Source organism: Macadamia integrifolia, chromosome 9, assembly GCF_013358625.1.
Source record: "Macadamia integrifolia cultivar HAES 741 chromosome 9, SCU_Mint_v3, whole genome shotgun sequence".
NCBI classification, from domain to species: domain Eukaryota; kingdom Viridiplantae; phylum Streptophyta; class Magnoliopsida; order Proteales; family Proteaceae; genus Macadamia; species Macadamia integrifolia.
In genome coordinates, this window is record NC_056565.1 from 5,802,887 (window position 1) to 5,817,597 (window position 14,711).

The following is a 14,711-nucleotide window of genomic DNA, read 5'->3' on the forward strand; positions in this document are numbered from 1 at the left end:
GGGGAAGGGGGGTGTGACAAGGAGCATTTGAAAGGTGGCAACAGTCACTAGCAAATCAAGTTAACAGTGTCACCTTCAAGTTCATTCGACTAGTTTTCCAGTTCCAACTATCAATAAATAAATAAAAGTTCTCCAGTTCCCTGCTCCCTTTCAACAGATAGGATGTAAGCAAGAATTAGTCCTTTTTCCTACAATACACTGACTAGAGTAGTAGCTTTCTGGGAAGCAAAAACTGAATAAGGAGGTGGGAAAAGGGAGAGGGTTCCCCACGCTGCCAGTGTGGGGAGGAATCTACGTGCCACACCAATGGTTGTTCAGAAAAAGGTATTATCTACATGGGACCCACAAATTTAGAGTAGAAGAAAGAAAATTATTTTAAAAAATGGCAAATTATTATTGTCACTGTGACAAAGCTTGATCACAACAACCAGAACCTGTGAAGAGGAGAGAGGGTGGAACACGATAGGAATGGAATGGAACAGAATGCCTCTATCGTGGACAGCCTCTCCCTTGTATTAATCAAGCAACCAACTCTAAGTAAGAAACTTACTAAGAGTTTAATTACAGCCAAAGACTAACTAAAGTAAATAGCAATTACTAACTTAGACTATGACTCAACTTAGAAGTCTTCAACTCTCAACTTAACACTTACTCTCCCCAAATGGTACAATATTCAACCCTCCTCCTTAAGCTAGAATATATATATATACATCAAAAAGCTCCAGCTTGGAACAACAAGAATAGATATTAACAGCAGAACCAGTCTTGAACATATATAGCAGTTGTAGACACTAGTGAGTGCAGAGAGAACTTCATTCTGGCAGCAATACCAACTCAAGCACACCAATTGATGCAGATTGAGCTGTCAAAAGGAGTTCAATGCTGGCACAATTCTGGTTCGGTTTCAGCCATCGAACCATCCTTATATTTCTCCAATCAGGTCAGCCAACATGCTGTTACTGTTCACACAAGTACTGTTCACGTGAACAGTACCTTGGGGTTCAATATTGACAGCTGGCTTGTATGAGATGCTGCCAATACTAGTTTCTATCTTCCTATACTGTTTTGATGTCTTGGACAGCGAGCTACAAGGAGTGGACAGTTGCTAGAAGACTTGCTTCCTTTTTTGGGTCCTAGATATTTATTTCCTATTTTGTTAGCCGTGGTTAAGTAATTAATTTCCTTTTTATTTGTTAACAAAGTAGTTAGTAGTTTCCTTTTACATGTAAGTCAGTTTAGGAAGTTAGAGTCAGTCCATTAGTTTCCTTTTTTGTTATTTCTTTGTGTCCAAACAATGTAAGGCTATTTATAGCCCATCAACATAATGAAAAGAAGATTTTTGAGTTCGACACCAAAAAAAAAAAAAAAAAGGATAGCTTATGCTGTTTTGCTGTGATACAGTTGGCTGAGATGCCTAAATTGGAGGGGTGAGATGCCCAAAACCTATCCTTCTTCCCCCTTCTCAAACCTCCATCGGTTTCACTTTTCTTCTTTCATGTCAACTGTTTTAGCCTTTGTGAGAGAGTGTTTGAGAGTTATTTGAAGATCTGAATTTCAGCCTACAAATCAGTTCAAGCACAGCCAAGGAGATCAGAATTGATTGTGGCCATTGTCAGGGTTTTGGAAACTTGGATCGAAGTCCAAATCTCCCAAACCAACCAGCAGTTCAAGCTCATCTTTTGAAGGATACCTAGACAATTTACAAGGGATCTTCATTCCAATTTTGAGGAACATCCGATGCCAGAACCCTAGAGTGGTCAAAAGTTCCCTTTTTCCTGCCACTAGCATAACTCGCAATTCAACCATCGGAATTGTCCCATCTATCAAAGGTTTGTCGACCCATATAAGACCTTCATCTACTCCAAATTTCAGACTCATCAGAGCCCCCGATTGTGCGTTCTTGAATTTTCTCTATTCAGCCAGAATTTCAATTCCTGCATGGGATTAGGATCACTTGTGATTCTAGTCTTACATGAAGCAATCTCTCCCTTATATTAATCAAGCAACCAACTCTCAGTAGGAAACCTACTAAGTGTCCAATTATAACCAAAACTAACTAAAGTAAGGGAAAAAGGACTTTGTCTCGGATTGTGGGGGCTGCACCCAGACATATAGGGTTGGAAAAATGACCACCAACCCCCCATGAAAGTTGGAAATGCCCACCATGTTGATGCTTCCCTGTGCACTCTCATTGCACCTGTGCTGGTACATGAGTCACATTCCCGGACAGAGAACTCTTCCCCTAAAGTTAATGACAATGAATAACTTAAGCTATGACTCAACTCAGACTTCTCCCACTCTCAACTTAACACTAACTCTCTGCCTCATGGTACAATATTCAACAGTCCCAAAGGTCTATTATTTTTTCAAATGTCGCAAAGTTATTTATTCTGCCATGTGGACAGATGATATATCCATTCCGACCGTTGGATAGAGAGGACATGGTCTAAATTAGTCACATGTCAAATTTCAGAGTCTAATTCAATCGAATAGCCCTTTTGTATTGGCACATATCCCATGTATGTGTTGTGTACCAGTACTGTGCCCTCTCCCAACTATAAGCAGGAACATTTGGTTTAAACTATAAATAATAATTAAAAAAAAAAAAACCCATAAAAATGGATGGCTCAGATATACTATGTGATTTTGGGAACATCACCTTCCATTGTTACATGGATAACTATCCTAAAAAATTCATGTGAGGGAATTTGCACTCTAGCATCATGGGAAAGTTAAGTTTTTCAATTCAATTTCACTTCCCTTCATTTCCCCTTTCCATATGACCAGATGGAACCCAAGTGAATACAAACACGCAATTCCAACCTCAACTCCACCAAAAGCACAAGCACAACAAAGACTTCAAAGGACCATCACCAATCCAAAATCAATTGCTACAGTTTCTCTATTTAATCAGAAACCACATCTTATAGTGCTTCTTTTCCCTATCTCGCCCCTCAGATTTAGTAGGGGTAAAAGAGAAATATTAGGATCAATATAATTCAAATTTTCAAAAATATAAGTATCATGGTTTCAGAGCACTCTAGACCCCTAAATATAATGACTTATGGGCCAGAATTTCCCCACTAACAAGTTGAGGCAATATCAATTCAGTACAGTTAGTTTCTGTTCTTTATTTTCTGTAGGAACCTAGTTATCTCAGTTTTAACTTAGGATCCATCTCAAAACTGAGCAGGTCTTCATCAAGAGAAGCATAACACATCCCTGCCCCTTCTCATGGTTTTCTTTATCTCAGCAAAGGTTGGGTAGCATGAAAATGCATGCAATTGATCAGGTATGACTCCTTGCCTGCAAATAAACTCTGATTCATTGCATTACAAATGATAAGAGATCATCTAGTTCAGAATAATTAGTAAATGGTAGATAACCCATGCATACAAGACTCCTATTGCACATAACGGAAAGGTTAACCATAACAGTTCAATAAATGGATAGTAGATAACCTACTAATCACAGCCCTAAAATTCAAGAAATTGATGACGTATATCACATCCATGCGACATGAGCACACCCATTTCAATGCAGATGCCAAAAGTTCATCAAACACCCCCCCCCCAAAAATGCACACAAGAAAAATCTTCAGGAAAGATACAGTTAGTGAAAAGGCAATAAGCTAATTCTCACCAATGCTGCCACCCGCATATCTAGCTCCCTCTTGGCCAATGCTTGCTGTAAACACTCAACAACATCCTTTCCAATCTGAGAGAAAAGCAAGTATCAGGCATGGACTCACAATTGTTGCACCCTTTAATATCCTAGAAATACTCATTTTGAGCATTCAAAAGCTAGCAATGAGTAAAATATGGATGCAATACACAAAAATATTACTTAGTTAAATCAGACTTTTTTTTCTCACTGTTACTTCGAGATTTTCACCAAAGTGGTGCTTGTACCACCAGTATAAAAGGTGTTACTTTGAAATTTTCAACAAACTGGTGCTTGATAAAAGGCACCGGAAATCAATGACTAACATATAAGTGAGGGCTTCCATTGTTCCAAGTTTTTAAGTAAGATACAATGGCCAGAGGAGGATTGTAAAATCCAGATGACTAGATCAGTCAAAGACTTCAGATGCCCAGTATAGTTCAGCTTCAAGGAGCAGCAGGGAAGACTCCATCAATGTGAAAATTTTCAATATGAGAGCCTTAGTGACATCAACATCAATTAGAGCTCATAAGGAGAGCTAAATGAATTGGTTCAATTGGAATAACTGTTGCTGGTGGACTAATGTTTGATTTTAAAGTGGATCTGTGAGGTCCTCCCCTTCAATGCATTCCTGTGCTGGAAACCTTCTAGCTCTATCCCTAAGGTTCATACTCTTCTTCCGTTTGAACAGCATTTCCTTTTGTTTTAATTGAAAGAACATGAAGAGAACAGCCACTGACTATGTACCATCATATTAGTTTTCATACGCAATTTTCTATACAGTAAATAGTGTGTAATCCACAGCTTCCAAGAATGCAACATGGGCTTCACCAGAAAGCCACCTCCTTGCCATGGGTCTTGGGGCATTTCCATCTCGCTATTTTATTCAGCCTGCACTTGATCGGACTGATGGATCTCTGGATGAATGAAACATCGCGTACTAAAACTATGAGCAATACAGAAAAACCTTTAGGAGCCATAGTTCTGGCCAATCAACAATGCCGACCCTCTTAACTACCATAGAAGGTTGGGCAAGGATGGGGAAAAACCATTTCAAGCTAACCCATACAGGACTCGGGTGAAAGAGATAAACCTTGGCAAGGCAATAGGCAACCACCAACGATTCTACCATTTTTACCCTTCCAACTCTTGCATGGGAGGATCCTTCAATCAAGCCATGTCAACTAGCTCTCAATAATGGTATCATTCAATAGATGACTTCAAACGTGGCAAGAAGAGTCACTCTCAAGAAATTGAGGGGAATCAGAGTACCAACGAACAACACCTGAAGAGATTCTTAGGCATATTGGAATAATATTGCCCATGGAAGCAATCGAAACCCCACGATCAGCTCCAACTAAAGTCCTCTAGCTTTTAGCAAGTCACATAATTTATTGGCCAATATAAGGCTAACAGAATTGTGGAGGCATAAACAATATGCAATATTGTGCCCGATTGAACCAATTAACCTAGACAGAACCAGACATTAGGGGCCTTGGGACCATAATATGCAACAGTCCAGAAGGCCTTTGATTGATTTTCTTCAACAAACTGTTGAAATATTGCATATTGATATTGTTTTGGTGATTCTAACATGTTGTTAAGTGATGAAAAAGCTAGCGCTCAAATATGTATGCTTCATCGGATGTCGTTCAAAGGATCATACTGATGAAATAAGTATCACTCCAGGGAACTCCTCTGAAGTATCAATACTTAATGAAGCCAGACAGGCATTGATCACTAAGCTATGAGCAAAAATGGAAATATCCAAGAGCTAACAAGTGGAAGACGATATTCTATGGAGATCATATAAGAACTCAAGTGATGTAGATGCCAAGTGTCTATCTCTTCACAAAGCATCAATGGCAACAAGTTTTGATTAAAAGATTCTTAGGTTTCTAGTACTTAGGATTTGCTTTTTTTGGTTTATTTTAAGAAATCCTAAGTAGTAAAAATCTTCCACTACTTTGGACTAGACCATGACAATGGTTGAAACTGGAGTTAAAAACTGGAGCAACAGTTGAAGTCATGCTTCGACTAGACCAATGGTGGTAACCCTGACTCTTCCCATGTGGTAATTGACCATAGAATTGACCTTGGACTTAGAATGGTTGATCATATGTTTGGATAAGTCTAAGAGGCTTAGAACACCCTTGAATATCATTAGGGAAGTTGGCTGAGTCACCCAACTGAAATTGAGCCCAAAGCTGAAGTAGGCATGAGGAAGAACCAAGTTGGTGGTCAACCGTGAAGCATGGAAGAGGGATGGCAGAAAGTATTGGTTTCAGACATCAACGATTGGGAATTGACCGCGTAATGGCGAGGTTGATAGTGCAAAACAATCCGAGGTTGACCACAAAAGAAAGTCTACAAAAAATATATGAAACAGTTCTCTAGCAGTTTGTTCGTGAAAAGCAGAGGTCGACAAAAAATGCCTCCAACGGCTAGAAAGATAGATTTTGAGAATGAGGTCTATAAATAGGGTTGATTAAAGATTCAATAAGATAACTTTTGGGGGATTTGTGAAACAAGCTTCCAGGCTGAAGACCAAAATCAATGACAAAAACCCCATCATGTGAAGGCCATTAATCACATCAAATTTGAGCATCCAAAGGCCATTGTTGTGGGGAATTGAATAAGTGCTTTATTTTGTATATCTACCCTAGCTTAGAGGGTTTTGTTGTTTGTGTTTTATTGATCAGCAGCCTATTGCAGAGGCATCTTGTATCTAGAGTTCAAAGATTTGACCATAACTTGTAAGGTGAGGAGTGTGAGGAATTAATCCTCCGGGAAACGATCAGGTTGTAGTTAGTGAGCACAAAAAAACTACCAGGTTTGAGTGTGAGATTGTGAAAACACTTAGGTCGGTTGTCAGCCCCGGAAAAAACATGTATAAGTTTTATTAGCAAGACTGAGAGACCAATACTGATAGTGGAAATCCAACTATCCAAGTGCAAGTGAAGCGCTTGGTAGTGGACTTAGGCCAAGGGACTGAACTACTCCAAGTATTGTTGTTTCCTTTGATCCCTCTTAATCCTCAAGTGAAAATCAAAAAAGTGAGAAATATCATCGATCAATACCCAATGCACTCCCTCTTGGGTTGCCATACAATGGACCAACACAAGCTACAGACCTGGATCTTAAAAAAGGAAGCCAAGAAGGAAAAATAAAATCTCAAATAGATACCAAAAATAGCAAGGCAAGTACTGTGAATCTCGGTGAGCTTGAACAGTGAACAGTTGAGAAGATGAAGAATTGAATACTATGGGTGAAAAAATGGTTGAGGATAGAATTGCGTTTCAATGCCCTGATATTGATGATGCTGATATTTTTCCTTCCATAGAAGGTAAATCGATTCTGCTGTGACTCGTGGATCTCCCAGGCATAAAAACCAAGTTGGTTCCTCGAGACCCTAGATTTTTCTTATCCGGACTTTGATGACCTTCTCCCATAATTCCATAGTATGACTCACAAGTTTTATGCCTCTATAGTTATTGCAACTCTGTACATCACCCTTATTTTTGTAGATTGGAACTACAATACTTCTCCTCCATTCATCAAACATCTTTTCTAATTATTTATGTGGAGGTAGGGCAGGAGTAGGTGTAATCTTTTCTCTCAACTGCTAGGGTTGGGGGAGGATATAAGTAATTGTTGTGCTTGGTGGGGTGAGAACTGGTGCTGGAGTTGGTAATGGAGTTTATCTATGGTTTCATGTCTCTCTCTCTTTCTCATTTCCTCCTTTTTCTTCTAGATGTCCTCTATGGTTAAATTTTTCCAAACCATCCTTTTTATTAAAATTTTGGTGCTGACAAGGAAAAATAAATTACAAAGTGCTTAATTCAGCCATAATATTTTAACAAGTACAGATAAAGCATAGTGCCATCTCTCACCAATAGGTAGTCAAAATTTTGTTTGGAATGCACAGTTGATATGGAAAGTATGGCACCAATGAAGAACTATTTCTGCTATTACTATTTCTCATTTCACTATAAATAAAAACTTAAGGTAACATTTATCTGTTATTACTATTTCTAGTTTATTGATTTCTTTCGTATCATTGGAAAACCCTAATCCTTCCAAATATTCCTCATTGGTGTCAACAAAGAACAATACTTGATTGAATTCCAATCACCAGTTTTTGGTTAATATTAGATCAAGGACTTTTTAAGATTCTATCAAGTGTAGGCACCAACGAGCGAGCACCAAGAGTAATAAAATTATATCCATAGGTAGCCGACAATGTAGATAAGATCCAACTATCAATAATTTAGCAAGACTCTTCAAGCGTTCCAAACCCTTGGCTCTCCCTCTAATCCCTGTTCCCCCAACGCCTACTCAACAATTAAACATTTGGAAGGTTAGAAAGTGAAAATGCACTATAAAATCCAACTCAATCATTTGTACTAAAAAAAAGCCTCAATAGTAATCCTTGTATATAGATTATTCATGATAACTTGAATCAAATCTAGTCAAAGGCCATTGGACCAGGTAGTTCACATGACATAATTCACCCTCCATTGGAGCATGAAACCAACTGTCATCCTCAAGAAAGAGTTTCACTTATCACACAAATCTGAATCTTCATCTTTACTTTTCCTTTTCTTTTTCTTGATTCTTTTAAAATAAAAGGCATGGAATGAAATTAATTAAGTGGGCCCAAAAAGGAAAATATCATGATCATAGTTAAAACAATCTTGCAAATTCACCTATCACATGCCTAAGAATTCTGCTTATAAGTATGAATTTCCTAGATGAAAAGAGTACATAAAGGAGAGGGGAAAAAAGGAAGGTCAAAGAAAATGTGAATGAATAGATAGAAAATATGAAATTTAGAAGCACAACATCGAACACCAATCATTGTACAAACCAGTGTAAGCATCATGAGAAAGAAAACTACATAGCTTGATATGATCTTGGAGAATGTAAAAACATCAAGGCGTTCAATTCATCCCGAAAAAAAAAAAATAAGGATTGCAACATCATGTACTTACCATGTCTTCAATACTGAAGCCTTTTGTCCACTTAATGAGTAGACCTGAAGAAACAGATAGCTGCTTTACAGGAAAAGAGAAGGTGAAGCCAAGATCTCGCCTTCTGCCCAGTTGAAGCCCAGAATTATCACCCTCTCCTTCAACAAACTCTTTTAGCATTGATGCAATGAAATCAAAGAGATCCTACATGCAAGAAACATAACAATTTCTATTGCTCCTGAGCGTAGGATAGCCACCAACTATGAAAACATGACAACATTTCAAAGGCAGGTTGACAAAAGTTAAGCTTGACAGAAAAGCTTCACTACCTCACTTGTACTAGTCATCAAATGTTGCGGAATGGGTTGGCTTTTCATCTCGTGTCCCACTATCTCCGACTCTTTAGCCCCTAGCAGAACCCGTAAGACTCTAAAATTAGTCCCACCAAGATCGAGCGCATAATAAGTTCCTTTCATATTCCTGATGAAAAATGTGTAACAACCAATTGAGCACCAAACAATCAATGCCAACATATAAATATAGAGGGAAGACAACCACCAAAGCAAAGGGTATATACAGCTTCAATGCAATACAATCAATCAGCAAGCATATGACCAGATACTAAAAGTCTAAAACAAATCATTCTACACTCATGTCTTCGAAGTCAACCCAGAGAACAGTAGAATGCACACATCACAGACTGCAGCCAGGGTGGGATGGGGGAATCTGCGTGAGGTACATTACGCCCGTCCATTGAACAGAAAAAAAAAAAGTGTAAAAAAGAGTGGGGAATAACAGTAAATACCCCATATGAAAAGAGGAGGAAAAAAGGAACAAGAGACCCCAGTTTCAGAAAGAATAGCACCATATGCAAATGCAACAGTAAAACACATAAAAGGAATAGGGATCAACAATTACCAGAGAGGCAGTGAAGCAACATCCTGAAAGAGGTTCACATCAAACGGACAATACTCCTACTTATACCTCCATCAGTTCTATACTTCTTACACGTCAACGGAAAATGCCAAAATAACCCAATAAAATCTACTGTTCAGAGAAGCCGGGAAAAGAGTAAGAATAGGAGAGAACAATCCATTCCAATGTTAAGTCAAAACAACAGAAGCAAAAATCAATTAATTTATTAATAAATTAAATAATAGTTCTAAATCGATAATCACTACCAGAAATATAAGGCTAGTATCAACCTCCCCATGGGAGAGGAAAGACCCAACAACGACTGCAAAACTTTAATGGAGAAACAACATAAGCCATTAAACAACAGATACTAACTGAACTCCAAGATAAGAAACAAATACCCAAAACAAAATATTTGATTAAGTACTCGCCAGACTGGCAAAGAACGGTAAGAATAGGTTAGAGAGACCAGTCACTTAATCGTCTCCAAGTTCCAAACGAAACCCACAAATCAGCAATCTTAGGCAAAGAAGAGAACAAAATGAAAACATCGAACATAATGAGACCAGATTATTACCTATCAGGGAGGTTGTCTACGAAGGTGAGAAGCATCTTGAGCTTACTCCCGCCTTCAGAAGCCAACCCAGCATGCATCTCAACAGCCATGGCATCCACCACCTGCCGCAATCTCCCTATCGACGTCGAACATCCCTCCTCCAACTCCCTTAACACACCCACAACACGATTCCACTTTCGCCTACTCTTCACTCTTCGACTCACCAGAATAGCTGCGATCGCACATGACGCCACTGCACAACTCACTGCCAAACCAAAACCCACTTTCCCCATCTATCTATCTCACCACTCTCTTCCACATACAACACCCACCACTCACGTCATCGGAAAGAAGAAACAATATAACGCCCCTCTCTGTCCTCGTAGTCGTCTTCCTTTCTATTCTTCACTTCGACTGAGATCGACCCACTACGTTTTCCGGCGATAAACTCGGTGGCCCTTCGATGAAAGTCCGGTGAAGACCAAACGTTCGACAAAATGCCGGAAAGAATTGTCCTTTCGCAGAGGAAAAACGGCGAGGGAAGGGGAAGAAGAAGAGTTCTTTGCTAGCCTTTATGTAGTGTTGGAAAGCGGACTGCAGCTTACTTAATTTAAATGAGAAATGACGGATTTGCCCTTACATATATTATAAAATTCCTGATATGTTACTATTCCGTATTCTCTGTCTCTTTCATTGTTAAAAGATTTGAGTTATTGGAAATTGACTTGTGTCGGTTTATGCACTTGTTTAAGTGACTTTTTAAGGTGTTGATAAGACATTTGAAACCATTAAGTTACAAAGAATTACATTAATGCCATTGTCATGAACATTGTTTGAGCTCCATTGGTGATTAAAGTAGTTGACCAGATTGAGACCTCCCTTCAAATGGGAAATTCCTCTCCATCCTTCAAACCAATATTAAAAGTTTGCTAACTTTGCTAACACTGTATTGTAATTATAGTTAATTGCAAGTTAGTGATGTTGATAAGCTTATATATATTTTTCTAAGGGAAAGAAATCATAGATTGGCATTTGTTGTTAGGTGCAATGTATAATATATCTTTCATTTTTATATAAATTGTATGCATTACATCATCCACCTATAGTCATAAAAATTAGGTATGATGTCTAATGAGCATGCGATGCGCATGTACATTATAATCGGATTACATAAGCTCTAAATGAGTGCAAGTATATGTCGATTTTTTTTTTTTAAGCTTTTCTAAGTGGACAACAAATTAAGTTTTGAAAACCAAACATTACTTATGTGAGTTGGTATCCACAGTACTATTGATTTACATTTGGCCCTGCAAGCCAGAACCTACCTGCATGTCCACAAAATTCAAAGCATGAGATGAGATTTTTAGCATGCGGGGTGTGGCTACGATTGGATTTTCATGCTCATAAAACTAAGATGTTAACACCTTTTTTTTTTTTCACTAAGGATAAAATTTGTGCATTCATAACAGTGGTGAATACATTTTCAAATTAAAACCTTTTGTTTTTTTAACTTTGATTTAAGAAACATTTAAGAATAAAGCAATAGGCAGTTTGAAGAATGTTACATATTTTAAATACACTCATAAATGTGTCATTCAATAATCTTTGTATTTTTATTTTTTTTTTGCAAGTAATAATCCCAATACAAAGATGTATGCAAGATAATGACTAGAGGATTAAGTATCATAAATATAATTACATTCATTATAAACCATTGATTTATATAATACTAAATAAATACTTATTTATAATACTCTTGTAGATTTAAATAAAGAATGACACTAAAATATTAAAACACAAGGACCAAATCTCGGCCCATCCTGAGCTTGATTAGTTGATTGGTTAGATCTTGTAAAATTTTAAAAATCCTACCCACCCCAACCTAGTTGCACCCATACACACTATCCACTTAATGAGGAATTTTCGTGGTCAAGTACTAAGAGACGCTCTTAATTATTGTTGAAAGCATTATTTAGCATGGCATCATCCCATCATCTTATATCCCAAAATCATTGGAAAGATTAATTAAGAAAATAAATTAAAAATAAGGAAATAATAATTATCTTATTAGGAAAAAAAAATTAGTAAACATTGTATTAAATAAAATGAATATGAGAAAAAGTAAAAGGTTCCTAAAGTCAATTTGAGGAAAGCTATGCATAAAAGGCAATCCACATTGATATTTATTCCATGGGTCGTTATAATTCCGATGTTTACATAAGAATATGACCATATGAGATAGGGGTGTCAAATTAAGACCATAACTAGAGGTCAAACTATAACTAATAGATTAAGAACCATAACAACCCCCCCCCCCCAACCATTATTTGGTTCGGTTCTCAATTTAGATTTTAGAACCATAATCCAACAATTTTGGGCAATTTGAAATTGCCCATGGTGTAAGGGTCTTTTAAGTAAACTGGCAATTATCCACGAGGGTAATTAGTCACAAGGGTCTTTAAAGTTGGTGCAATTGGTCAACTAATCAAAAGCAAAAGCTCATGAGTACCTAAATGGAATCAATGGAAAAGACAAGGACAATAGAAGGAAAATAAGGACGAAAAGGGAGGGGCTCTCTTCACTTTATGTGTCGATTTGAATCGCTATTATATTGGGAGACAGCCGCGGCTGACAGTAGCTGCGTGCGTATATTAGCCATCGTACATCCCAGCTGTTATAAGCTAATTCCAGCTAAGCAAAAAGCTGCACCGTACGATGTATATTTCCTTTTCCCAAGAGATGTTATAATATTTTCTAAAAATTATAACAAAAAGGAAAAAATATAGTATTTATTTCTTGTCTCGTGTCGTAAATGTCCTCATGACAGTTAAAAAAATGGAAACCAGCTCGCGGGCTCCGGCTTCGGCTCCGGCTCAGAATCTAGCCGCGGTTTTCATTGTCCAGCTGGCAACGAGTACTTCAATATCTCTGTCACGAGTACCACTGACACATGGCAGCCCATCTCCACCGTCCAATCTGCAAGTGGACGGTTTCTACTTTTTTGACCATGGGATGTTGGACTTTTCATGGCTTGTTACTGTGGTTGACTCTTTCACTAGGAATCCCGAATATTCTCAGATAAAAATCGTCTGCAATTCCTTATCTGTGCAATACCCCCTTCAGATGGTGACATGTGAATAAAGTGATTTGAACGGCTCAGATTAATCCTACATTGATCCAACTTCAACTCACTGGTTTGGAGTTGGATCAATATAAGATTAATCTAAGCCATTCAAACCACTTTGTCCACGTGTCACCCTTTCAAGGGGGTATTATACAGAATTGTACAAGATTATAATTACAAACGATTTTTATCTAATATTCTCACATCCAGAAGACTCTGTGTGGGACGATCTACAACAAGTAAGGGCGCAACAGGGTCCGATTGGGCTGGGCTTCTTAAAATCCTAGCCCAACCCCTAGTCCCTTTAATTGGACCCAAACCTGCCCTGACCCTAACTCAGGGTCGCAAAACTTCAACCAAGGTCCTACCCTTCAGGATTCAACCCAACCCTTACCCGCCTTGATTGTTTCTGATTTTTTAGGGATGGACCGGGATGACCCTGACCCTAATTGATTTTAACCTTGGTTTGCCATCAAGAGTCGGGCTGGCCCTGATTGACACTGACCTTACAAAATATAAAATAATTTAAAAATAAAAAATATTCATAATAAAGGGGAGATAAAAAACACAAATTTATAAATTACTTGTTATGAAGAGAACATCCTAAAACAAACATTCAAATAACACAAATAACTCTAACTATTATGATCCTAAAACAAACATTCAAATAACACAAATAACTCTAACTATTATGATAAACAAAGAATAAATCATCCTAAGAAAGTAAATAATAAAAAAAATTTCAATTATTTGTCATGATAAACAAAGAGATCATCCTAATAAGGCAAATTGCAATAAAACTGAACCTCCACTTGATGAGAATGAAAAAAAAAAAAAAAAAAAAAAAAAAAAAAAAAAACTTCAGGATCAAGGAACAAGATTGGTAGAAAATGATTTTCTATCAATTTTCATTATATATATATTTATATATATATTGACAATAAAAGTCGATAATAAATATTCATACCAACAATTACATATTGATTTAAGATTGTAATTTTAAAAAATATATTAATTATTTTTTATTTTATTAATAATTACTATAATAGATTTTTTTTTCTTTTGTAGAAAAAATAAAAGATATATTTTTTATTGATAAAAAAGGTAAGAGAGATCAATGAGATTGTGAGAAGATATATTAAGAATTTTGAGGTGTTAATGACTCAATGTGAAATAATATATAAAATTAGGTTAAAATCAATATCACAACTAGGGTCATAACCAAGGTCAACATCAGAGGCAAAATCAGGGCCGGGTAGGGCTAAAACCAAGGCCTTAAGTCAAGATAAAAAAATTAGGATCGGATTCAGGGCTGGATGGGCAGGCCAAAGACATCAACCTTTACCCTCCTTGACCCTAACTCAGGGTCAGAAATTTCAGGGCTGGGTCGGCCCTTAGGGCCAAAATTTTCGGGTCGGTATTTGTTCGGGACCAGGGCAGGCCAAGGGCGGGTCAGGGCCGTCAGGGCCAAACTTGCACT

At 37.5% G+C, this 14,711-nt stretch overlaps 1 protein-coding gene across 5 annotated transcripts in view; it reads right to left on the reverse strand.

Annotated features, from left to right (window-relative positions):
• The window catches only part of LOC122089321 (hexokinase-3-like), a 16,155-nt gene extending 5,490 nt beyond the window's left edge, over positions 1–10,665 (reverse strand). For 4 of the 5 annotated variants that reach the window (XR_006143298.1, XM_042658958.1, XM_042658961.1 and 1 more), the window contains exons 1-4: positions 10,129–10,665; positions 8,966–9,116; positions 8,658–8,840; positions 3,643–3,717 (exon numbers count right to left, since the gene is read on the reverse strand). Coding sequence is in view for 4 of the 5 variants with exons in the window: in XM_042658958.1 (XP_042514892.1) it covers positions 3,643–3,717; positions 8,658–8,840; positions 8,966–9,116; positions 10,129–10,400 (681 nt within the window). In the remaining variant the exon portion in view is untranslated. Of the gene's footprint in view, positions 1–3,642; positions 3,718–8,657; positions 8,841–8,965; positions 9,117–9,554; positions 9,681–10,128 lie in introns of all 5 variants that reach the window. The other variant, XM_042658959.1, reaches the window with a different exon arrangement.
• Positions 10,666–14,711: the final 4,046 nt, after the last annotated feature.